This window comes from Oncorhynchus kisutch, linkage group LG18, assembly GCF_002021735.2.
Source record: "Oncorhynchus kisutch isolate 150728-3 linkage group LG18, Okis_V2, whole genome shotgun sequence".
Lineage (NCBI taxonomy): Eukaryota > Metazoa > Chordata > Actinopteri > Salmoniformes > Salmonidae > Oncorhynchus > Oncorhynchus kisutch.
The window spans coordinates 8,352,961-8,380,023 of record NC_034191.2 but is presented as its reverse complement, the minus strand read 5'-3'; the positions used below and the strand labels follow the sequence as shown (position 1 = coordinate 8,380,023).

At 42.6% G+C, this 27,063-nt stretch overlaps 2 protein-coding genes and 1 pseudogene across 2 annotated transcripts; all 3 read right to left on the bottom strand.

Moving 5' to 3' along the window:
• Nucleotides 1–5,867: 5,867 nt before the first annotated feature.
• On the bottom strand, nt 5,868–9,462 carry olfcn1 (olfactory receptor C family, n1). Its single transcript, XM_031796317.1, has 6 exons — nt 9,374–9,462; nt 8,975–9,260; nt 7,922–8,746; nt 7,601–7,825; nt 7,313–7,436; nt 5,868–7,132 (listed from the first exon to the last, which is right to left on the bottom strand). The coding sequence occupies exons 1-6, from the start codon at nt 9,460–9,462 to the stop codon at nt 6,240–6,242; spliced, it is 2,442 nt and encodes an 813-aa protein (XP_031652177.1). The 3' UTR covers nt 5,868–6,239.
• Nucleotides 9,463–16,020: 6,558 nt separating this feature from the next.
• LOC116354694 (uncharacterized) lies at nt 16,021–20,106 on the bottom strand. Its single transcript, XM_031795247.1, has 5 exons — nt 19,880–20,106; nt 18,845–19,103; nt 18,196–18,654; nt 17,611–17,731; nt 16,021–17,218 (listed from the first exon to the last, which is right to left on the bottom strand). Exons 1-5 carry the CDS (start codon nt 20,080–20,082, stop codon nt 16,578–16,580), a joined length of 1,683 nt encoding a protein of 560 aa, XP_031651107.1. The 5' UTR covers nt 20,083–20,106; the 3' UTR covers nt 16,021–16,577.
• Nucleotides 20,107–24,766: 4,660 nt separating this feature from the next.
• Nucleotides 24,767–25,848, bottom strand: LOC116354830 (extracellular calcium-sensing receptor-like; annotated as a pseudogene).
• Nucleotides 25,849–27,063: the final 1,215 nt, after the last annotated feature.

The following is a 27,063-nucleotide window of genomic DNA, read 5'->3' as shown; positions in this document are numbered from 1 at the left end:
CAGATATTATTTGGTATTTGTCTGCGTTGTCGTGACCGCTCTTTCCTGTGGATTTCTGAACATAATGCTCCAAACAAACAGAGGTATTTTGGATATAAAAATAATCTTTATAGAACAAAAGGAATGTGTTGTGTAACTGGGAGCCTCGTGAGTGAAAACATTTGAAGATCATCATAGGTAAACAATGAATTTGATTACTTTTCTGATTTTCGTGACCAAGCTACCTGATGCTAAGTGTACTTAATGTTTTGTCATGCGATCGATAAACTTACACAAACGCTTGGATTGCTTTAGCTGTAAAGCATCATTTCAAAATCTGTGTTTTGCAATATTGCACTTGTGATTTCATGAATATTAATATTTTTAGTAATATTATTTGACTGAGGCGCTATGCTATTAAGCGGTTGCTGATGACAATTATCCCTCTTAAGGGATGGGTAGCGTCAAGAAGTTTTAACCACTGTACTTGAAAGATCAAAGAAACAAACATATGTGTGGAAAAAGGTTCAAACACTGCTGGATTCTGGCAGTATGCTAACCCTGGTCCTTGCAAACCTAGTGCCAACTCATAAACGGGATACAAGTCAGGATATCAGTGTTACGTGCATTCATGTGGATACCCGTCTGTACCCCACAGCCTTAGTGAGCATACAAACCGAGGTGTGCTGGATTATGAGGTCGGCGTGATCCAGAAGATGCCATATGATGTAATACTGGGTAGGTACTTTCCTAACTTTGCAAAGTTAGGCCAAAAGAACGACATACTTGAGAGGCCAACAACCCTGATCAAGCAGGAAGTAGCATGTATCCTTCAACCAAAACCAAGAAAACGGGACTCCCAGGAGCCAACCTCACAGGGGCTAGTAGGGGAGGATGAGGAAAAAGTGGCAGACCTTGTTGATAACAAGCAGCCCGGTACTAGTGATGTGGTATAACAGTTGATGGTCCTCACCCGGTACCGGAGGACAGTACTGGATCTAGCTCATGGGCACATTCTGGGTGGGCACCTTGGTATCGATAAAACCTGAGACCGGATTGTAAGGAAGTTTTACTGGCTAGGAATTCAGGCTGAAGTGGCTCGGCATTGTGGAGAGTGCCCGGAGTGCCAGTTAACAGCTCCCTGACCAGCTCTTAGAAGCCCGTTAGTGCCACTCCCCATAATCAAATCGCCATTTGAGAGGATAGTGACAGATATAGTGGGCCCACTACCCAAATCTGCCAGAGGGCACCAATACATTCTGGTCATTCTATATTATGCCACTCGCTATCCAGAAGCCATTCCCCTTCGGACAATGGCTTCCAAAAATATTGCCAAGGAATTAGTGCTCCTGTTCACCAGGGTAGCTGTTCCAAAGGAGATCCTTACTGACCAGGGGACCCCCTTTATGTCCCGCCTTATGGCGGACCTTTGTAAATTGTGGTAGGTGAAATAGTTGAGGACATCGGTTTACCATCCATAGACGGACGGGCTGGTTGAGAGATTCAACCGTACCCTGAAGTCAATGCTCATGAAGGTAATCGATAAGGATGGGAAAAACTGGGATAGCATGTTGCCGTATCTGATGTTTGCCATTAACCTGTTGGTAATAGGGGGCAGTATTTTCATTTTTGGAGAAAAAAAAACGTTCCCGTTTTAAACGGGATATTTTGTCAGGACAAGATGCTAGAATATGCATGTAATTGACAGCTTTGGATAGAAAACACTCTAACGTTTCCAAAACTGTAAGATATTGTCTGTGAGTACAACAGAACTTATGTTGCCGGCGAAAGCACCATATTTTGAAAGAGCTGCGTTCCAATGAGTCCCAATTGAGCTGTGAATGTCCTATCAACGAGCTTACGCTTTCTACATATTCCCCAAGGTGTCTACAGCATTGTGACGTAGTTTTACGCATTTATGTTGAAGAATAGCCATAGGCGGCTACATTGCGTAAGTGGTCACCTGATGGCTCCCATGGTGACTCTCGCATAAAATACAGAGGTAGTGATTACTCCAATCGGTCCTACTGAAAAACGAATTGTCCCAACGGATATATTATCGAATAGATATTAGAAAAACACCTTGAGGATTGATTATAAACAACGTTTGCCATGTTTCTGTCGATATTATGGAGCTAATTTGGAATATTTTTTGACGTTTTCGTGACTGCAATTTCCGGGCGATTTCTCAGCCAAACGTGAAGAACAAACGGAGCTATTTCGCCTACAAAAATAGTATTTTGGGAAAAAATGAACTTTGGCTATCTACCTGGGAGTCTCGTGAGTGAAAACATCCGAAGTTCATCAAAGGTAAACGATTTAATTTGATTGCTTTTCTGATTTTCATGACAAGGTTGCCTGCTGCTAGCAAGGCATAGTGCTATGCTAGTCTATGATAAACTTACACAAATGCTTGTCTAGCTTTGGCTGTAAAGCATATTTTGAAAATCTGAGATGACAGGGTGATTAACAAAAGGCTAAGCTGTGTTCCAATATATTTCACTTGTGATTTTCATTAATAGGAAGATTTTCTAGGAAGATTTGTGTCCGATGCGTTATGCTAATTAGTGTCAGGCGATGATTACGCTCCCGGACCCTGGTTTGAGAGTCACAAGAAGTTAGAGGTTCATCAAGCCTCACTTTGGTTTTCCCCCTTTGAGCTGGTATATGGGAGGCACCCACAAGGAATCTTAGACATCGCCCGCAAAAGCTGGGAGCACCAATCCCCCCCGTATACTAGTGTCATAGAGCACGTCACGGCAATGCAAGACAGGATAGCCACAGTCATGCCCATTGTCAGAGAGCACATGAGACAAGCACAAGAGCACCAGCGGCACACACCAGCGGCACATCCAGAAAAATAGAGATGTGTTTTCAGAGGGACCCGGCCGAAATGAGGTTACGGCTCATGATATCGTTTCCCTACCAGGGAGAATAGTGAGCATGAGGCCATATTGGCTACCTGAGGCTTGACAGGCTCGACAGGCCGCAATTAGAGCAGAGATGGAGAAAATGTTGGCAGCTGGAGTGATCGAAGATTCACATAGTGAGTGGTCTAGCCGAATTGTGATGGTCTCCAAGCCTGATGGGTCTTTGCGGCTCTGTAACGACTTTCGGAAGGTAAATGAACTCTCCAAGTTTGATGCCTACCCCATGCCCCTAGTAGATGAAATATTGGAGAAAATTGGTTGGTACATTACGACCCTGGACCTAACCAAAGGGTACTGTCAATTCCTCTGACCCCCAGAGCCTAAGAAAAGCTAGCCTTTGCTACCCCTGATGGTTTGTTTCAGGACACCGTCATGCCACAAGGGGCCCCAGCCACGTTTCAACTGCTAATGGACAAAGTCCTAAAACCGCACCAAGCGTACGCCGCAGCTTATTTAGATGATGTGGGGATCTACAGCCCAGATTGGAAATCCCACTTACCCCGGGTAAAGGCAGTGTTAGATGCACTTAGGAATGCAGGGCTCACGGCAAACTCTGCCAAGTGTTAGGTGGGGTTAGAGGAAACAGAGTATTTGGGATACACCGCGGGAAGAAGGTTAATTAAGGAGAATTGTGTCTAAAGTTCCATATATAATAGTCATATCTTTATCAATGTTTATTATGAGTATTTCTGTAAATTGATGTGGCTCTCTGTAATATCACCGCATGTTTTAGAACTACTGAACGTAATGCGCCAATGTAAACTCAGGTTTTTGATATAAATATTCACTTTATCAAACAACACATTGTTGTGTAACATTAAGTCCTATGAGTGTCATCTGATGAAGATCATCAAAGGTTAGTGATTAATTGTATCTCTATTTCTGCTTTTTGTGACTCCTCTCTTTGGCTGGAAAAAATGGCTGTGTTTTTCTGTGGCTTGGTGGTGACCTACCCAAAGAGGGCAATGTCATGACAGCACGACAACACCTTTTCCCCCTCAGGAGACTGAAAAGATTTGGCATGAGTCCCCAGATCCTCAAAAAGTTCTACAGCTGCACCATCGAGAGCATCCTGACCTGTTGCATCATCGCCTGGTATGGCAACAGCTCGGCATCTGACCTTAAGGCGCTACAAAGGGTAGGGCATACGGCCCAGTACATAACTGGGGCCAAGCTTCCTGCCATCCAGGACCTATATAATAGGCACTGTCAGAGGAAAGTCTAGAGGTGAAAAAATGCACATCTATTTAGGCAAGGTGCTGGCTAGCAGAGTAGAACACTTCAAAACATAAAGGAGAGCCTTTATGTTTATGTCCAACGTTTCAACAAGAAAGTTGTCTTCATCAGGGTATAATGACAAACACTGTGAGATGACTCATTTATATAGTCTCAAAAGACACACAGGTGTCTGTAATCATGGCTGGGTGTGGCCTGATATCATTGGTTGATTTTCATATCTTAAAATAACATTAAAAAAACATAAATGGATAGCATAGATCCAATTTGGCTACATCAGAGGAAAGCCCATAAAATTGTCAGAGACTCCAGTCACCAAAGTCATAGACTGTTTTCTCTGCTACCAGACTCTGCTACCAGACCCACGATGCGTTCGGAAGTCGATGATCAGAATACTATGATCAGAATACAAAGATCAGAATACTAAAGCTGCATGAACTGTCAAGTCTCGACTAACTTCAATCAGATTAATGAATCAGTTGATTTGCAAAGGATGACACATTTCTATGCAATGATTCCTTATCAGTATGTATAATCAATATATGCTACAAAAGTATGTGGACACCTGCTTGTCGAAACATCTTGTTCCAAAATCATTGGCTTTAATTGTTGGTCTCCACTTTGCTTCTGTACAGCCTCCACTCTTCTAGGAAGAACATCACGCTTTCCACGAGATGTTGGAACATTGCTGCTATAACAGCCTCCACTCTTCTAGGAAGAACATCACGCTTTCCACGAGATGTTGGAACATTGCTGCAGGGCCAAGCTTCCATTCAGCCACAAGAGCCTTACATGAACCCAAACCGAAGACCATTAGTGTTGGGCGATTAGACCTGGCTCGCAGTCAGTGTTCCAGTTCATCCCAAAGGTGTTCGATGGGGTTGAGGTCAGGACTCTATGTAAGGCCAGTCAAGTTCTTCCTCACCGATCTCGACAAACCATTTCTGTATGGACCTCACTTTTTGTCATGCTGAAACAGGAAAAGGATTTCCCCAAACTGTTACCACAAAGTTGGAAGCACAGAACCATCAGACGGTGAAGCGTGATTCATCACTCCAGAGAACACGTTTCCACTGCTCCAGAGTCCAATGGCAGCGAGCTTTACACCACTCCAGCCGACACTTGGCATTGTGCATGGTGATCTTAGGTTTTTGTGCTGCTCCTCGGCCATGGGAACCCATTTCATGAAGCTCTCTACAAAAGTTATTGTGCTGACATTACTTCCAGAGGCAGTGTGGAACTCGGAACTAGGTAGTGAGTTTTTAAGTGCTTAAGCACTCGGTGGTCCCTGTGAGCTTGTGTGACCTACCACTTCGCGGCTGAGCTATTGTTGCTCCTAGACTTTTCCACTTCAATAACAGCACTTACAGTTGACCAGGGCATCTCTAGCAGTGCATATGTATGACAAACTGACTTGTTGGAATGGTGTCATCCTATGATGGTGCCACATTGAAAGTCACTGTGCTCTTCAGTAAGGCCATCTTACTGACAATGTTTGTCTATGGAGATTGCATGACTGTGTGCTCGATTGTATACACCTGTCAGCAATGGGTGTGGCTGAAATATATCTGAATCCACTCATTTGAAGGGATGTCTACATACTTTTGTATATATAGTTTATTTTATTAGTATAATTTTATAACGTTTATAATACATTCTCCACTGAGTTATGAGCAATATTGACCATGTACCATATGTTAAATATTTATGGTTAAGGTTAGGAAGAAGTTATTCTCAAATTAAACAGGACAATCTTCATGAGATGTTATGATGAGTTACTGTATGTATAAACATTTGACTTATCTGCACACATCTTGGTAAAACAAGTATATACTGTAATTAAACAAGCAGTACACAGAAGACTGAGTAGTACTTTCCCTTTGCTCAGCAGCAGCAGAGGGAATGAAAAAGGATACAGTATTTGACAAGTAGTGTAGTACAGAAAATACATCTTTTTCAAACGTGATTATTTAGCACTCAGCAATCTGCGAAGACATTTCTTTAAAGTGCTAGCTACACGAAAGAAAAGCTAATTTAATAATCAAGTGATACATACTTTAATAGCCACAGCTGAGCACGTCACAAGTGTTTGTTTCAATTCCTCCCCATGACATGTTTCTTGGTATTTTTCTCTGGTTTTATAAAAAGTATATAACATTTTGGAGCAAAAATACAAATCAATAATCCAAAGGCGGAAGACAGAATAGCGAAGATCTCCACAGCTACAGTGAACTTCCCAGGAGAGCTGACATAAGCTGGGATAAAGGTGATCCAGACTGCACAGAATATGAGCATGCTGAAGGTGATGAATTTGGCCTCGTTGAAGTTATCAGGCAGCTTTCGAGCCAGAAAAGCCAGAACCAAGCATATCCCTGCAAGAATACCTATATATCCCAACACTGCATAGAATGCAGTCTCGGAACCAGTATTACATTCTAGAACTATCTTCCTATGACTATATCTGAAGTCCCTGTAAGGTGGGTTCAGGTTTAGCCAGAGCACACAGATAAATATCTGAACCACGGTGCAGGAGCACACGATGATCCTCTGCTGGGAGGGCCCAAACTTCCCTGCCATGCTGTTGCCGGGCAGGGTAGCCCTGAAGGCTGTTACCACCACGATAGTCTTGCCCAGCATGCAGGAGATGCAGAGGGCAAAGGTCACCCCGAAGGCGGTGTGGCGCAGCATGCAGGTCCAGGCGGTGGGCCTGCCAATGAAGGTGAGGGGACAGAGGAAGCACAGGAAGAGAGAGAACAGCAGTAGAGAGCTCAGCTCAGAGTTACTGGCCTTGACCACTGGTGTGTCCTTATAGTGGATGAACACCAGCATGGTGGCAAACGACAGGCAGGCCCCAAGCAGGGACACCATAGTAAGAGCGATTCCCATTGGTTCGTGGTAAGACAGGAACTCGACTGTTTTCAGGATGCATTGGTCCCTCCCGTCAGTGGACCAGTACTCCTGTGGACAGGGGCTACAGTCCGCTGCTCCTGAATAACTCACACACAACACCAGCTTATAGTTCATTAACAGCACAAATTAGTTTTCATTTTGACTGTTGATATCTGTTGATATTGCTGTGTGTTGACTGTAAACCTACCTGTTGATATTGTCGTGTGTTGACTGTAAACCTACCTGTTGATATTGCAGTGTGTTGACTGCTGGCTTACCCGTTGCATTGGCTATTGTCCCATCAGCACAGGGGATGCAATCAAAACAGCAGACAGATTTTCCTTTGATTTGGGCTTTTCTGGTTCCAACAGGGCAGATTTGAGAGCACACTGCTACAGGAATCTAATGAGGAAAGTAAATATGTATAGTATTGGTATTATATTATATTGTTATTTGTAGTAGTAGTATACATGTTCTCAATTTTCCATTCAAATACTGTCAATAAATAAATTATTGTAATTCATCTTTCTACCCTAAATATTCTGTCAAAGGTGTGTTGCTATAGCTACCAGTTTCCCTGTCCTCCAGACTATGCTATCTTCCTGGATGCTGAGCTCGTAGGCCTGGTTAGCAGCTAAGCCAAACTGGCCCACAGTCACATGCTGCACCTGCCCTGCCCTCAGCTGCCAGTTGATGACGTCATACAAGGTAGGGGGGTCTCCATTTTCATCAAAGAACACAGCCTCCCCGAATTGATTTATGAAATGCACAGTCTTCAGTTGATCACTGACCTATCGATTAGAAGAAGGAGAAAGATGAATGTTTTTGTATGAACAGTAGTAGAACAAGAAAAAAGCCAATACTTTTCATCCCCCTCCTCAGCTCACCTCATTAGGTTGTATCTGTGATAGATTTACACACGGTGTCATCGTGCCTTCCCTTTCTTTTTTGCAAAATATTAAGTGATGAAGGGCGTGTGCAACAGCATACACTGCCTTATACACATTATAAGACACTCTCAGCTGTGTGACATTGAAGAACAGATCCTGTGAGTCCACAAGTGTCTCCGCTCCAGTACACGTCTTACTGCTCCTCTCAGAGACTGAGGGCTCACCGGTTGAGAGAGGCCGACAACCCACCATCTTCTCCCAGAAATCCCTCACAAAGGCAGCCTTTCGATCTGTGTATGGACTGATGCCCATGAGAAAGTGTCGTAGCTTTGGGATGGCCATCTTCCGCACCACAAATCCTATGGCACCACCGAAGGAGCTATATATTTCAGGGGTGGAGGGCCGGGCTGCTGTGATCCAAGCCTCGCTGGCGATCCACTGAATGTGCGTTATGTTCTGCCTCACCACCTCCCTCATCAGAGGATAAAGGTCACCCTCAGGAACAAATGACAGGATGACTTGGACTGTTGATTGTTTGATCATGTCCACCACATCAAGGATTTTACTGCTTGGGTAGGTTCGTAACACTGTCCCAACGAACGCAATGCAAACCCCAAGTTTTTGAACCTCTTCAGTGAAGGCTTGGACCCCATTCCGGCCATAGTCATTATCGGACTGTATCGCCCCAATCCAAGTCCAGCCAAAGTGCTTGACCAGGGCTGCTAAAGCCTTTGCCTGATGGTAGTCGCTGGGGATGGTGCGGAAGAATGTGGGGTATTTACCTTTATCACTCAGACATGCACATGTAGAGAAGTAACTGACCTGATAAAATGCAGAATAAAATAAAATAATAACGAAGGACGAAGAAGAAAGTCAATGAAAAGCTTTCTATCTTTACTCTAAGTATTATTTTTGATTTAATAGCTTTACAATTATGCGAACACATCACACACCTGACATGCAAACATTACAGGATATCAAGTGCATCGGTATTGTACACCTTTTCAATATAGCTAGACACCCGTCATAAATGAAGCATGTGGCTCTTACCATTGGCACTCTGAATGGTCCCAGTGTTCCAGCCACAGCCAGGGACTGAGAGGAGCCTGATTCAGCTATTAGGGCAGATATAGTAGGTAGGCATGGGGCAGTGGGCTCGATCTCCTCTGGACTGCTAACCAACGTCAGAGCAGCCCGTAACGTATTGGTGGGAGATGCACACGAGTCAAGGATCCTGTAGCCTAGGGAGACGTTGGGTAGTAGACTACTGTCTTTGTTTATTTCATCAATCGCAAACATCATCACTTGGGTCCAGCGAAAGGCCCGCAAGTCAAATCTGCCAGAGCAGGTTTTCAGGAGAAGAAAATGGTAAAAAAAAGAGTTAATAATCAGAATGAACAGACATACACACAACTGTTATCTCATGGTATAGAAGGGTGACACACTTACCCAGCACACTTCACTTTATCAGGCTCCTTCACAAAAGAGGCACTGCTGTCCTCTTGTTTGTTGAATACAGGGAAAATGCCCCCTATCATGACATCCCCTGCTTTGAACAAACTAGGCATGTCAAACCGGCCCAATAGTTCACAGGCAAACACTGTGTGGATGCAAAGCAATGGCAATGAGCCGAGTATGACCCTCTCTAGTCCACACATGATCACTCAGCATCTTGTGACCGGGTTCCGTTCTATGTCTGGGCTTTATATACACCTCTGTTCCTGTTGGGGATGTGTGTGTGTTGGGCATGTGTGTGTGTGTTGGGGACAGGCAGGAGGTGTGCCCACAGGAAAATGTCCTTAGTGATGCTTCTCCCAGAGGGTTCAGCGCTGGCATTCTTGGATTGGCACCACTTGGCAAAAATTGTGGGTAGAACAATATGATATACACATAGCTTAAAAGGGACTATAGAACAATAGAGAATAAAGAACCTATCTATTTCTATTGTAGAGGGGGACTAGAACCTTTAAAGACACGGAATTCTCAATAAAAACATTTTAACGGCTTTATGGAACAAAAACATGGTAGTAGCACTTTACAGTAAGGATCTTTAAATAGCTAGCACACATTTACAGTAAGGATCTTTAAATAGCTAGCACACATTTACAGTAAGGATCTTTAAATAGCTAGCACACATTTACAGTAAGGATCTTTAAATAGCTAGCACACATTTACAGTAAGGATCTTTAAATAGCTAGCACACATTTACAGTAAGGATCTTTAAATAGCTAGCACACATTTACAGTAAGGATCTTTAAATAGCTAGCACACATTTACAGTAAGGATCTTTAAATAGCTAGCACACATTTACAGTAAGGATCTTTAAATAGCTAGCACACATTTACAGTAAGGATCTTTAAATAGCTAGCACATATTTACAGTAAGGATTTTTAAATAGCTAGCACACATTTACAGTAAGGATCTTTAAATAGCTAGCACACATTTACAGTAAGGATCTTTAAATAGCTAGCACACATTTAAGCTAACTTTACTGGACTTGACTTGGCAAAATTTATCAGAAGTTTATTTTAAGAAAAGCGAAGAATAGATTACAGTTTGTCCTGGCACTCAGGGCGAGGAACCATCTACCATCTATTAGAAAGGGAACGAGGCATCATGGCCGTGTTTGTAATATATAGCAGTACCGGTGTGGCCTGAAGAGGGTGCCACATGCCTGTTTCTAATGTGAGGTTGCTTCAAATCCTCTTGATAAGACAAATATATTACTAATATCATCAATATCAATACATCATAGGACGTTTTTGTGCTCATTCACTAGTTTTTACATGATTAAGTAGAATCCTGTTGAGTAAGTATGCTAAAGGGTTACATTTTGACAATGTGGCCCTTTATGTTTATAGCACCACAGTATCTCTACTTGCACATTCATCTTCTGCACATCTATCACTCCAGTGTTTAATTGCTACATTGTAATTACTTCCCCACTACGACCTATTTATTGCCTTACCTGCCTAATCTTACCTCATTTGCACACACTGTATATAGATTTTTTCTATTGTGTTATTGTACCAGGTAGGCAAGTTGAGAACAAGTTCTCATTTACAACTGCGACCTGGCCAAGATAAAGCAAAGCAGTTCGACCCATATAACACAGAGTTACACATGGAGTAAAACAAACATACAGTCAATAATACAGTAGAAAAATAAGTATATATACAATATATACAATATACAATGAGACTTTTATAGGATTTGATGTCCCACTACAGACAGGTGCACATAACAAAAAATATGATATTGTGATAACTATAAATGTTTATACTAACATCACAGATCTGAGGTCAAAAGGATGTGTATTTTCTGTCATTCTTGTGAAAACGTTAAATGTAGTAGCACATTCTGTCCACCATAAGTACATTTGCTTAAAATAAATCATTCTCAATGTCAAATGTAGAACGTTCAAAATGATATATATTTCTTACTACTTTAACCATGGAGAGAGTTAAAAAATACTTACAATCAGGGGCGAGTGGGGTACGGAAGCAATCTTTCCTCATTGAAAACCATGCTGCCAAGCCTGATTTCAGGCATTAACGACACACATAAAGAGATGCTTGCTCTTAATTTGATTTTGTTGTTGAGATTTTTCCTGCATGCAAACTTGTAGTGTATTCAAGGTTAAAAAAGGCTTCTAACGTTTGTAATTTCCCCTTTAACATTTCAGACTTGTATATACTGTATAAATAAATACAATATAAATATATAATATTTATATATAATACGTATAATATATATAATATAAACATGTCCAACCGGCTTCACAACAGCAGACCACGTGTAACCACACCAGCCCAGGACCTCCACGTCCAGGTTCTTCACCTGCGGGATCGTCTGAGCCCAGCCACCCAGACAGCTGATAAAATTGTGAGTTTGCACAACCAAAGAATTTCTGCACAAACAGTCAGAAACCGTCTCAACCCACCAGATACAATCCTAAATCCGTAAACATGGGCACCCTCATGGATATTATCCTGACCAGCTTGCCCTCCAAATACACCTCTGCTGTTTTCAATCAGGATCTCAGCGATCACTGCCTCATTGCCTGCATCCACTATGGGTCCGCGGTCAAACGACCACCCCTCATCATTGTCAGACGTTCCCTAAAACACTTCTGCGAGCAGGCCTTTCTAACCGACCTGGCCCGGGTATCCTGGAAGGATATTGACCTCATCCCGTCAGTCGAGGATGCCTGGTCGTTCTTTAAAAGTAATTTTCCTACCATCTTAAATAAGCATAAATAAGCATGCCCTTTTCAAAACAAAAATTGAACTTAGAACAGATATAGCCCTTGGTTCACTCCAGACCTGACTGCCCTTGACCAGCACAACAACATTCTGTGGCAGACTGCAATAGCATCGAATCGTCCCCGCGATATGCAACTGTTCAGGGAAGTCACGAACCAATACATGCAGTCAGTCAGGAAAGCAAACGCCAGCATTTTCAAACAGAAATTGGCATCCTGTAGCTCTAACTCAAAAAAGCTTTTGGACACTGTAAAGTCCATGGAGAACAATAGCACCTCCTCCCAGCTGCCCACTGATAAATCCATGATAATCGAACATTTCAATAAGCATTTCTCTATGGCTGGCCGTGCTTTCCTCCTGGCTACCCCAACCCCGGCCAACAGCTCTGCACCCCCCGCAGCTACTTGCCTGAGCCTCCCCCGCTTCTCCTTCACCCAAATCCAGATAGAATATGTTCTGAAAGAGCTGCAAAACCTGGACCGGTACAAATCAGCTGGGCTAGACAATCTGGACCATCTCTTTCTAAAAATATCTGCCACCATTGTTGCAACTCCTAACCCCTGAGATCACTAAAGATTGGAAAGCTGCTGCGGTCATCCCCTTCTTCAAAGGGACACTCTAGGCCCAAACTGTTTTGTACCTATATCCATCCTGCCCTGCCTTTCTAAAGTCTTTGAAAGCCAAGTTAATAAACAGATCACAAACCATTTCGAATCCCACCGTACCTCAGCTGTGCAATCTGGTTTCAGAGCTGGTCTCTGAATGAGTGGACACTGCAGTGTCCCAGAGCTTTTTCATGCGCTGTGACCGAGAGTGCGCCTTTCTTGTTTTCCTTTTATATTGACAAAGCTTTTGTCCGGTTGAAATATTATTGATTATTATGACTAAAAACAACCTGAGGATTGATTATAAACATCGTTTGACATGTTTCTGCAAACTTTACTGATACATTTCAGATTTTCCGTCTGCCTGTTGTGAATGCCTTTGAGCCTGTGGATTACAGAACAAAACGTGAGAACAAAACTGATTTTTTTGGGATATAAAGAGGGACTTTAACAAAACAAACATTAATTGAGTAAATGGGAGTCTTGGGAGTGCAACCATATGAAGATCATCAAAGGTAAGTGATTAATTTTATCGCTATTTCTGACTTTTGTAACTCCTCTAATTGACTGGTTACTGTTTGTAATTATTTATCTGTTGGGCGCTGTTCTCAGATAATCGCATGGTTTGCTTTCGCCATAAAGCCTTTTTGAAATCCGACACATCGGTAGGATTAACAAGAAGTTAATCTTTAAGTCGATGTATAACACTTGCGGATGTTTTATGAATTTCTATAATGAGTATTGCTGTTTTTGAATTTGGCGCACCACAATTTCACTGGATGTTGGCCAGCTGGGACGCTAGCATCCCACAGACCCTAGAGAAGTTAACTAACCTCCGAACGAGCTTCAATGCCATACAACACTCCTTCCGTGGCCTCCAACTGCTATTAAACGCTAGTAAAACCAAATGCATGCTTTTCAACCTTTCGTTGCCCGCAGCCGCCCGCCCGACTAGCATCACTACTCTGGACAGCTCTGACCTAGAATATGTGGACAACTACAAATACGTAGGTGTCTGGCTAGACTGTAAGCTCTCCTTCCAGACTCATACTAAAGATCTTCAATCCAAAATCAAATCTAGAATTGGCTTTCTATTTTGCAACAAAGCCTCCTTCACTCACGCTGCCAAACATACCCTCGTAAAACTGACTATCCTACCGATCCTCGACTTCGGCGATGTCATCAACAAAATAGCTTCCAATACTCTACTCAGCAAACTGGATGCAGTATATCACAGTGCCATCCATTTTGTTACCAAAGCCCCTTAAACCACCCACCACTGCGACCTGTATTGCCCTCGCTACATATTCATCGCCAGACCCACTGGCTCCAGGTCATCTATAAGTCTATGCTAGGTAAAGCTCTGCCTTATCTCAGTTCGCTGGTCACGATAACAACACCCACCCGTAGCACGCGCTCCAGCAGGTATATCTCACTGGTCATCCCTAAAGCCAACACCTCCTTTGGCAGCCTTTCCTTCCAGTTCTCTGTTGCCAGTGACTGGAACGAATTGCAAAAATCGCTGAAGCTGGAGACTTACAATTCCCTCACTAACTTTAAACATCAGCTATCTGAGCAGCTACCCGATCGCTGCAGCTGTATATAGTCCATCTGTAAATAGCCTACCTAATCTACCTACCTCATCCCCATATTGTTTTTATTTACTTTTCTGCTCTTTTGCACAACAGTATCACTACTTGCACATCATCATCTGCTCATTTATCACTCCAGTGTTAATCTGTTAAATTGTACTGACTTCGCTATTATGGCCTATTTATTGCCTTACCTCCTCACTCCATTTGCACACACTGTATATAGACTTTCTTTTTTTCTATTGTGTTATCACCGCCTGGTATGGCAACTGCTCAGCTTCCGACCATTGCCACCCCGACTATTTACATTCTGGCTATCTGGATATGACGCTAGACAGTTAGCCATCACGAAGCTACCCTTAGTTACTGTATGTCAGAGAATGGTGCATTATTGGTAATTCCTGAGATGCCTGGAATAATGGATAATGTTGAAAGTATTCTGTACATCTGTATATGTAAAGTGTAATATTGGAATGTAAACTCACAATGTAACATGTTCTAACTCTATATCTGACATAGTACAGGTGTCCTCTTTATTTTAAGCCAATAACCATGTGTGTGAGGTGTACACTTTTGTTTCAAAGTGGATTGGTTTGAGACAACCCAGAAACAGTCTGCGTGACTGATTTAGCCCACTGCTATATGTTTAGGCTTATACTGATAGGACCATACTGTACCTAGTGTGCTGATCACACCCCTATTTCAGCCTACTTGTTGGAGAACTGGATCAAATTTCAATGTAATGGACACAGCTGGCTGATGAATGTCGTCTGTTGTGTGTGAGCTCTTTGTAATAATGAAAAGGGGGTTTAGGCCTCTGATTCTCACAATGGGCAGTACTACTACTATGTGCTCCATTCACTGCTATGTCAGTGGGGAGGCCAGCAGGCCTACAGCTCAAGCAGGTAACATATAGATGTAGGATCTTAATTTGATCACTCTTTTGTTGGTGAGAAAAGGCAAACTTGTAGTGTATTTAAGCAATAAGGCCCGAGGGGGTGTGGTATATGGCCAATATACCACGTCTAAGGGCTGTTCTTATTACGCAAAGCGGAGTGCCTGGATACAGCCCTTATCCATGGTATATTGGCCATATACCACAAACCCCTGAGGTGCCTTATTGCTATCATAAACTGGTTAACAACATAATTAGAGCAGCAAAAAGAAAGGTTTTGTCATACCCGTGGTATACGGTCTGATATACCACATATTTCAGCCAATCAGCATTCAGGGCTTGAACCACCCAGTTTATAATTTAGTTTTAAACAGGCTTCTAAAGTTAGTAATTTTCACTATGACATTTCAGACTTGAATTTGCCCATTTCCTGTTGCTGAAGGATTATTTTCCTGCTGTAGCAAACTGGCTCAAATTAAGATGCTACATCTGTAGTCTTGACACCTTCAAACAACTCTATTCACCAGAGGTTCAGATACCTTATTATATGGTATAATGTCCTTTAAGGGTTAAAGTGGTATTATTATGTTTTGATCACCAGTTTGTTAATCAGAGTTGAGTGTAATGATAGTATTGTGTATTTTTGCATTTATTATGGATACCCATAAGCTGCTGCCAATGTATGTTGTATTGCACTTAAGGATGCTTTATGCACAGTTGTAGGAAACAGTCACATAATTATGAATTTTTTATTGTTGCTTTATTTAAGATGACATTAGATACATTTCTTAGGGGCGGCAGGTAGCCTAGCGGTTAGAGCGTTGGGACTAGTAACTAAAGGTGGCAAGATCGAATCCCAGAGCTGACAAGGTAAAAATCTGTCACTCTGCACCTGAACAAGGCAGTTAACCCACCGTTCCTAGGCCATCAAAAAAAATTTGAATTTGTTCTCAACTGACTTGCCTGGTTAAGTAAAATTATTGTGGTTACAAAGCTATTTTATAACTATGGATAATATTAACAAGTGATTAGAAAACAATGAATTTATGTACAACCGGGATGGGCAACTCCAGTCCTCGGCGGGGCCTGATTGGTGTCACTCTTTCCCCCCATCCCTAGCTAACAGACCTGATGAAACTAATTGCATTCTAATCCGAAGATCATGATTAGTTGAACTTTGGAGTCAGGTGTGTTAGCTGAGACTGGGGCAAAAGTGTGACACCAATTAGGCCCTTGAGGACTGGAGTTGCCCATCCCTCATGTACAACCTTTCAGTTTCTAGGTTTAGACATCTAGCTATGTTGAATGTATCTCAATGACCAGTTTATACCTTGTTGGTGCCCTGGAGGTTTGCAGCCATGCTGCTAATTGTACATGTATAAGAACAGTCAATAGAATGAACTTAGCTTGCATAGAAGGTAGCTTATTGACCAGAGAGACCAGAACAAAGCACAATAAGGCTAGGAGCCCTATGTAGGGGAAAGGAGGGGAGACAGTTAACCAAAGCACACAGATCGAGACCTGTATGAGAGTGAAAGCCAGAACGCTGAGTCTCTGCTGTGGGGGACCAAACCATTTCATGACTTTACTGGCTGGAAGCGTAGCCCTGAAGGCCATCAACACCACTATTGTTTTCCCCAGAACACAAGAGATGCAGAGGACGAAGGTGATCCCAAACGCTGTGTGACGCAGCATACAGGACCATTCAGAGGGCCGGCCAATGGCGGTGAGAGGTGAGAGAGAACACAGAGTCTGTGTGATGAGCAGCAGGAAGCTCAGCTTTCTGTTGGCTCTGAGGACAGGGGTGTCTCTGTGAGATCTACTAGTGTAGATCATAAGCCAGAACAGAGCCGTCAGCAGAAGTCCTTCTTCCACCCAGCCATAAGAGACACACTGATGGCTGCTCTGCAGGATATGTGGGATATAGTTACTAGCATCTGGTAAAGAAACACAGCATTAAGAACAATGCGAGGATCAATAAGCAAAACATCAAAAAGGTGACATTGTAGCCTGAATAGATCATTGGTTATCTTTAATATGATGTGGTGTGGTATTTAGGGTAATATTACACTGACTTAAAATGCTGCACAATTCATTTTATACCTTGGCTTTCGGGTCCTGATATATATATTTTTTAAATTTCAGCGTGATTTTCACACTAAATGTTAGGTTGAATCAAATGCTTGATCAGACGGTTTTTTCAAACAGATTATTTATATCCAATTTGCGGTTCATGATTTGTTACAAAAACACAACCATTATTATAGAGGAGGAAGAGGAAGTTATAAGTTACATTATATCACAATTCACAAGTGGATTTTTTCCTCACCATTTTTCTGACCACGTTCTCTGTCTGTCGTCACTTTTAGGTTGAAACAACGTGATACTACTGTGTTAGTATCACTCCATCTGCCCAGCGGAGATATATTTCTGCACACCGCCTTTGGTAGCTGTCAGTGGAATACTACAATAGTTACTACAACATAGACACACAATGCACTTAGACATACAATCTGTATGTATATGGGGAGGAAGGTAGCCTAGTGGTTAGAACGTTGGACTTGTAACCAAAAGGTTGCTAGATTGAATCCCAGAGCTGACAAGGTACAAACCTGTTGTTCTGCCCCTGAACAAGGGAGTTAACCCACTGTTCCCCTGAACAAGGGAGTTAACCCACTGTTCCCCTGAACAAGGCAGTTAACCCACTGTTCCCCTGAACAAGGCAGTTAACCCACTGCTCCCCGGTAGGCCGTCATTGAAAATAAGAATTTGTTCTTAACTGACTTGCCTGGTTAAATAAATGTAATACAAAAATATGGGAGAAAAACTTTTTTTGGGGGGGTGGGGAAATCCCCTCATTGCATCAGCCTTCATAAATAGTACAATAATCACAAAATTACAAGTAAACAAGTACCTGGTTTGGTGTCAATACAGCATATTTTATACAGTCAGACTCAGTATGACTGTCGCTGCATTCCTTTCTCATGTCAGCTGCCGTTGTCAATGCACACATGACCCTATGGACCTGGAACCATGCTCGGCCCTCAGGTAGAGGGGAGGACAGCCACTGCTGAGCAGCCAGCCTCCAGTCACAGATAAAGGAACTCTGTGATCCATCCGAGGTTATCAGATTTAGTAAGAATTCAGTCAGGCCGGGGAGAACAAACCCCTTCACTTCATGTAAGGGAGCCTGACTCTCAGCTTTACCCTCCGGTATGCATGTCCCACAGACAACATCCACTCTGCTCCAGCATGTCAGGGGCAGCATCGGGGCTAGGTTCTGGGCACAGTGACTGGACTCTGCTCTGAGGAGAATGGCTCTGGGGTTAACATCTCTGTCTCTCAGACATGCACAAGTACATATGTGGATCATCTATGCACAAGGACAGAAAGGAGAACAACACACATATATTATATCATTATTGAGCACACTTACTTGACTAATGTCGGAATCAACAAGATTTTATTAAATTTTAAAACTTGCATTACTCAACAAATCATTCTGTAGGAGGTAGGGCTGCACAATATGTACCGCTGGGTATCACACTCCCTGTCAGTCTCACCTGTAGCCAGTGTGAGGAGCTGCCGAGACCAGAGGAGGAGTGTCCCACCAGCCCCAGCACCCTGCTGCGGCTGCAGCTCCGCAGTCCTGTCGGCTCTCTCTGCTCCCCTCCTTTCAAAGCCTCCAGAACGGCTCGCAGCAGGTTGTTGCTCCCACAGATGGAATGGACGTTGTAGCCCAGAGTCACAGCCGGTAGAAGTTCAGAGTTTCTGTTGATCTCCTCTCTAGTGAATAGCACCATCCAGTCCTCTTGAATTGTGCTGGAGAATAAAATGGCATAAGATATTTTCACATGGCTGTACATAAACCCCCGACTCCCCCTTCAAAATCTGTTGAACAATTTGGAAGACAGTAAGATCCTCCTCCAAAAACCTACATTTAGCAAATCAATATGAATGTCTGGTTTGTTCATTTAATACAGCTGTAACCTGCGTAGAACAATTCAAGATGAGTGCAGTTTATTTGTGTACATTTAGTCCTCAACGACAGAGAGAGAGAGAGAGAGAGATAGAGAGAGAGAGAGAGAGAGAGAGACAGAGAGAGAGAGAGACAGAGAGAGAGAGAGAGAGAGAGAGAGAGAGAGAGAGAGAGAGAGAGAGAGAGAGAGAGACAGATATCTGGAGTGACTTCGGGAGAAACTAGTACATTGCTCCGGCATCCTGTGGAGTTTCCCATCAGGTTGTTTAATTGCCTTTTAGATGTCCCATGATATGTCATTTAGAGTCCAATCATTTGATCTCAGTTTCCCACAGAGACAATTAAAACAATTACAAAATCAGTGCTGATTAAACAACCAAGAGTGACATTTAAATCCAGGTTCTCCATATCTTACAATATAATGTTATAATAAGAAGTTATATATGTGTATTACGGACAAAAATACATTGTATTTAGGAATCGTCGATACATTTATTTATTGTTCCTAGAGAGAGAAATTGTTAGTGCTGAAAAGAGATGGTCAGATTTGCAAAATAAAAAGACATTAGTAAAAAAAAAAATGTTTTTCCAATAATTACAATTCCATTTGTATACTCACCGTTCATATTTCAGAAACAGATTCATTCTACAGTGAGTGAGAGCGTCTCCAGCGGAGTTGTTTAAAGTGGAACCTCTTGTCTCCCCATCCTCTCTGGTGTGTGGTAGCTCAGTGCTCGGGTCCAGAGTCAGACAGAGTCTTCTGCAGTAGGGAGTCACTGCCCCGGTGAACAGAGCTAACAAGACAAGTGTGACTGGTCTCATCTCATAGCCTCGCCTTGGCACAGTCACCATCCTGGAGAGTCTCTGTGTTTTATAGCCTCCTGTCTCCTACCCAGCTGTAAGGGGCTATTCAATTGGGGACAGACTGACAAGCAAACACAATTGTTGCGTAAGGCATCCAGAACTTAGGAGAGCAAACAACATGACATCTGATTCCTTGGTCAACCAATGGTAATTTCCGTTTATTTACCACAGTAATTGTCTATCTCTTTCAAGAGAAGTTGTCCCATTCCCACTCTCACTGTGTGTCCTAATGTAACAGCCCTTTCCATTCTAGTGTACACAGTACGATGAGTTATTATCTAAGTCATTTGTTATTAGATTACCTTTTTAGTTCAACATCTATCTGAAATGGGTTACACTGGTTTCCAGTTGCAGATAGATATCATTCACAAAGCCTAGCATGTCAGCTGCAAAAATAGACCCTGATTCTATGACATCTATCTGCCAAAGTATGTCATCTGCCATATTTTGACCTCTATCTGCCATAATATGTATCTATCTATCATATTATGACATCTATCTGGCATATTATGACATCTATCTGCAGTATTATGACATCTATCTGCCAAATTATGTATCTATCTGCCAAATTATGACATATATCTATCATATTATGACATCTATCTACCACATTATGACATCTATCTGCCATATTATGTATCTATCTGCCAAATTATGACATCTATCTATGATATTATGACATCTATCTACCACATTATGACATCTATCTGCCACATTATGACATCTATCTACCACAGTATGACATCCAACTGCCATATTATGACATCTATCTGCAGTATTATGACATCTATCTGCCACATAATGACATCTATCTACCACATTATGACATATATATGCCGTATTATGACATCTATCTACCACATTATGACATCTATCTGCCATATTATGACATATATCTACCACATAATGACATCTATCTGCCATATTATGACATCTATCTACCACATTATGACATCTATCTTCCACATTATGACATCTATCTGCCGTATTATGACATCTATCTACCACATTATGACATCTATCTGCCACATTATGACATCTATCTTCCACATTATGACATCTATCTGCAGTATTATGACATCTATCTGCCGTATTATGAAATCTATCTATCATATTATGACATCAATCTGCAGTATTATGACATATATCTGCCGTATTATGACATCTATCTATCACATTATGACATCTATCTGCTGTATTATGACATCTATCTACCACATTATGACATCTATCTACCACATTATGACATCTATCTACCACATTATGACATGCGCGTTACAAGCAGTGTATAAAAGGCATCTTGTGATCAGCATAGCTTGCTTCCTCTTTGTTACCTATGTTCTGTCTGGGGGAATCTGGTGTTGGAGTTCTTAGTTCCAGTGTGGGGGTTCTCTGTGGTGCAGGAGGTGGAGGGCCTAGGCGCCAGGTCTTGAGGCCTTAACTAAGATGACACTAATAAGCCTGTGACACATCCTCCAAAGTGTGACATCACGCTGGCACCCTCCATTAGCAGAGGAAGGGGTACTGCTGGGAATGAATATACTGTAGAGACTGTTGCTGCATTATGGAGGCAACTCGTCATGATGATGACACATCAGTTGTCTGTTACACGAAGCTCACAGCTATGCCCGGTGAATGGCTGGACATTCAAATGCTCTTGACACTTATGCTTCTTATACAGAGGTCTGAATACTTAATTGAAACTATAACAAAATGGCATCCTCGCCTCTGTTTTGGAAAAAAAGCTAAGGGAGGGACCTGGAGAATTGTAACCACTCTTAAATTCATGGACAGAGCTATGGATGCAAGGACTGACCATCCATGATATCAACATTATACACTGCTCAAAAAAAGTAAGGGAACACTTAAACAACACAATGTAACTCCAAGTCAATCACACTTCTGTGAAATCAAACTGTCCACTTAGGAAGCAACACTGATTGACAATAAATTGCACATGCTGTTGTGCAAATGGAATAGACAACAGGTGGAAATTATAGGCAATTAGAAAGACACCCCCAATAAAGGAGTGGTTCTGCAGGTGGTGACTACAGACCACTTCTCAGTTCCTATGCTTCCTGGCTGATGTTTTGGTCACTTTTGAATGCTGGCGGTGCTTTCACTCTAGTGGTAGCATGAGACGGAGTCTACAACCCACACAAGTGGCTCAGGTAGTGCAGATCTTCCAGGATGGGACATCAATGCGAGCTGTGGCAAGAAGGTTTGCTGTGTCTGTCGGCGTAGTTTCCAGAGCATGGAGGCGCTACCAGGAGACAGGCCAGTACATCAGGAGACATGGAGGAGGCCGTAGGAGGGCAAAAACCCAGCAGCAGGACCGCTACTTCTGCCTTTGTGCAAGGAGGAGCAGGAGGAGCACTGCCAGAGCCCTGCAAAATGACCTCCAGCAGGCCACAAATGTGCATGTGTCTGCTCAAACGGTCAGAAACAGACTCCATGAGGGTAATATGAGGGCCCGACGTCCACAGGTGGGGGTTGTGCTTACAGCCCAACACCGTGCAGGACGTTTGGCATTTGCCAGAGAACACCAAGATTGGCAAATTCGCCACTGGCGCCCTGTGCTCTTCACAGATGAAAGCAGGTTCACACTGAGCACATGTGACAGACGTGACAGAGTCTGGAGACGCCGTGAAGAACGTTCTGCTGCCTGCAACATCCTCCAGCATGACCGGTTTGGCAGTGGGTCAGTCATGGTGTGGGGTGGCATTTCTTTGGGGGGCCGCACAGCCCTCCACGTGCTCGCCAGAGGTAGCCTGACTGCCATTAGGTACCGAGATGAGATCCTCAGACCCCTTGTGAGACCATATGCTGGTGCAGTTGGCCCTGGGTTCCTCCTAATGCAAGACATTGCTAGACCTCATGTGGCTGGAGTGTGTCAGCAGTTTCTGCAAGAGGAAGGCATTGATGCTATGGACTGGCCCGCCCGTTCCCCAGACCTGAATCCAATTGAGCACATCTGGGACATCATGTCTCGCTCCATCCACCACAGACTTTCCAGGAGTTGGCGGATGCTTTAGACCAGGTCTGGGAGGAGATCCCTCAGGAGACCATCCGCCACCTCATCAGGAGCATGCCCAGGTGTTGTAGGGAGTTCATACAGGCACGTGGAGGCCACACACACTACTCAGCCTCATTTTGACTTGTTTTAAGGACATTACATCAAAGTTGGATCAGCCCGTAGTGTGGTTTTCCACTTTAATTTTGAGTGTGACTCCAAATCCAGACCTCCATGGGTTGATAAATTCGATTCCCATAATAATAATTTCTGTGTGATTTTTAATAAGAATATTTCATTCATTCAGATCTAGGATGTGTCATGTTAGTGTTCCCTTTATTTTTTGAGCAGTGTATTATTTAATCATGCTATGATGCAGTGTTGGTTTAACATTTACTTTGTTTACAACAATTGGAATAAAACAAGCTCATATTTTGGGTTCTGATGGGGTACGACAGTTGAACTAAGCTCATGAGGAATTTATAAGTTATATTCCTCAAGAATCAATGGCTAAACACTGTATATCATTTATTTATTTTACATTTTAAGTCGAAAAAAGGATGTTGCAATTAAAGATTCTAGCTTTAATCTAATTTAAGGACGTTTTATATAGTTTATTGGGAATTCAAAATGTATATATATTAGATTTGTTTCAAAATATATCTCATGAATAACTATCTTTATAAGTAATTGATTATGGATAAGTTTCTTTCAAATTTGATGAATATGTGAGCATTAGACGTGTATTTTTTTTATTGGACACAGAGAGAATATATCAAATTCAGGCTATGCATGTCTGTAGACTTTAAAGATGGCAATGAATGAGACGTAGTTATACTTCAAACTTAAATCCACTAGAGGGTAGACTGTTTTCTTTGCCAACCCTTCAGCATTGTCAGTATATAGTACTGTACATCTTTCCTCAGGTGCACTGGGCTGCTGTATGCGTTATACTGTTGGATATATATTGAAAGGTGTTTGTTTTTAAGCATTATGTGGGGCAGATGGGTTACGGCTTGAATTCTAATAAAACAGCAAACATACAGTACCCAGACAATTGTACATTTTAAATCAACAATAAATGATCAGAAGACATTGACATTTTACATTGAATTGTTTTTGCATAGAGATGACCTAAAATTTAGTTATGTATATCATTGGTCTTCTACCCCATGAGAATGTTTTTTTGTGTGTGTGTTTTCCTCTGGCTTTTTAGAAGAAAGATACAAAATAGCATTCCATAACTAAAGGCTAGAATAGCAAAGATCTGTTGTGGAAATTCTACACTCAAAGTCAATCTTTAATGAATCATCCTTTATTATTTGTGCTCTGGAGAGATTTCAACAAACTCAATGCACCAAGTACACAGGTCGATCAGGAGCTCTATCGGGGCAGTCCCGTTAGTTCTATTATAGACTTCAGACAAGTTATATTTGCTTGATTTAGCTGATTCATAATTCATCATTAATTCATCATTAGCGTTTGCTTCATTCATGTGACCGACCAATACTGGTTCATGCATGTGACAGAGTAATACTGGTTCATTCATGTGACCGACCAATACTGGTTCATGCATGTGACAGAGTAATACTGGTTCATGCATGTGACAGACTAATACCTCACGAGGCTTCTTCTCTCTAAGCTGAAACTGAGATATTTCTCATTCCCAAAAACAAGGGTCTGGGCATACTGCCAAATTGCAGATGCTGAAAGTGAGGATTCATTCAATAAGTCACTTTCATGAACACAGAAATTGGTTATTAGAAAAGCACAAACATTACATTTTCCTCACAGATCTCCACAGCTAGAGTGAACTTCCCAGGAGAGCTGACATAAGCTGAATACAGTATGAGCATGCTGAAGGTGATGCATTTGGCCTCATTGAAGTTATGAGGAAGCTTTTAAGACAGAAAAGGCAGCACAAAGCACAAGAGAGACAGGAGTCCTATATAGCCCAACACAGCCCAGAAACTAATAGCTGAACCCACATTACACTCTAGAATGATATTTTCCTTGTAGGTTTTCATATTCTTGTATGGGAAAGGAGGGGAGACTGTTAACCAAAGTGCACAGATCAGGACCTGTATGAGAGTGAAAGCCAGAACACTGAGTCTCTGCTGTGGAGGACCAAACCATTTCATGACATTACTGCCTGGAAGCGTAGCCCTGAAGGCCATCAACACCACTATTGTTTTCCCCAGAACACAAGAGATGCAGAGGACGAAGGTGATCCCAAACGCTGTGTGACGCAGCATACAGGACCATTCAGAGGGCCGGCCAATGAAAGTAAGAGAACACAGAAAACACAGAGTCAAGGAGAAGAGCAGCAGGAAGCTCAGCTCAGAGTTGTTGGCCCTGACGATGGGGGTCACTCTGAATTGGAATAAAATTGTTGCTATCATAATAGTTAAACAAACCAATCAAATATACCAAAAACAAAATGACCCTCATGACCTCAGAGTAGGACAGGAATTAAATCTATCCACTCTCCCATTGGATCAGTACTCGGCTGAATCTGTTTGGAGAAAAAGCCCACAAAAAAACACAATGTTAATGATTCAGGAAAACAAACAAACATAAGTGACCAAGGAGAGTGTGTAAATTCATGTTCACTCATGTGCATATCAATCATCAATGCTTGTTCACTGTAGAGTGTGTGTTACTTGACTTGTCTCGATACGTTACCTACCAACAGGGGCTGAGTGGCTGAGGTTCAGTGTAATTGTTGTGTTATTAACTACCATGCAGGATAACATACTGACTCCCCGGCCAGAGATATGAGACAATATGACAATGTACTGTCTCTCTACGCCCTCCCCAGATAATGCTAGAAACCACTTCCATGGTCCCGATGTAGCACTATGTAAGTGTGTAAATTCAAATCTGGCTGGGAATCTCCATTGCTGAAAAAAATAAATAAAACCTCCCATTGTGAAATTTAAGTAAAATGCAAAGCAAATGCTAAAGAGGAAAATGTTAGAGGGAAAAGCATCTTTTTACATAGCTTTTTCATTCATCGTTCTGTTGCTGTATTATCAGACTACAGTGGAATCATTTATTTTACTTTAAATGATTTGCAATAGATAAAGGGCACACTTATAGAGTGGTATATAGGAAATAAACCTCAGATATACAGTAGATTAAAAGATCACTCATAATATTGAAAACAATAAAACTCAGAATTTTCTAGTCACCTGAAACAGGATACTCACTTCTTACACCTTGGTAGATCCGGTAAACTCTGGAAGTTGGGTACCCTGCTGTCGTACTCCGTCTGGAAGGTGAAGATGCCTCCGATGACGAGTTCCCCGTCCTTGGCCATGTCTGGCAGCTCTGCCCTGCCCTGCAGCCTGCACACAGGCTCTCCCTCACCCATCACCACCAGCAGCACCAACAGGACCAGCTCCAGCAGTGGAACGGCTCCGGGGTCCGTAGTGTAGTCTAGAGCTAGGGATGGCTCCGTAGTGCAGTCTAGAGCTAGGGATGGATCCGTACTGCAGTCTAGAGATAGGGCTGGCTCCGTAGTGCAGTCTGGATCTAGTGCTGGCTCCGTAGTGCAGTCTGGAGCTAGGGCTGGCTCCGTAGTGCAGACTGGAGCTAGGGCTGGCTCCGTAGTGCAGACTGGAGCTAGGGCTGGCTCCGTGGTTCGTACTCCTCACAGCTCCTCTTTTTATACTCTCTGAACCCGGCGTCTGTCTCAGAGCCTTACCACAGAGGCCCTGTCTGTCGGTGCTCCCGCCCCTTACTCTTGTCCCCGTCCACATCCTGCCCACACACCCCTCAACCTGGCATGTAGGAGGTGTGACACGTCTCTGAGGTATCGAGAGCATGACATAGGGGTGTTAAGAGAGCATAGGAGAGCCAGCCAGCGCCTGGCTACCCAAGTCCTCACAGTGAGGACGCATGCGCCCTGCATGATTTAGGCT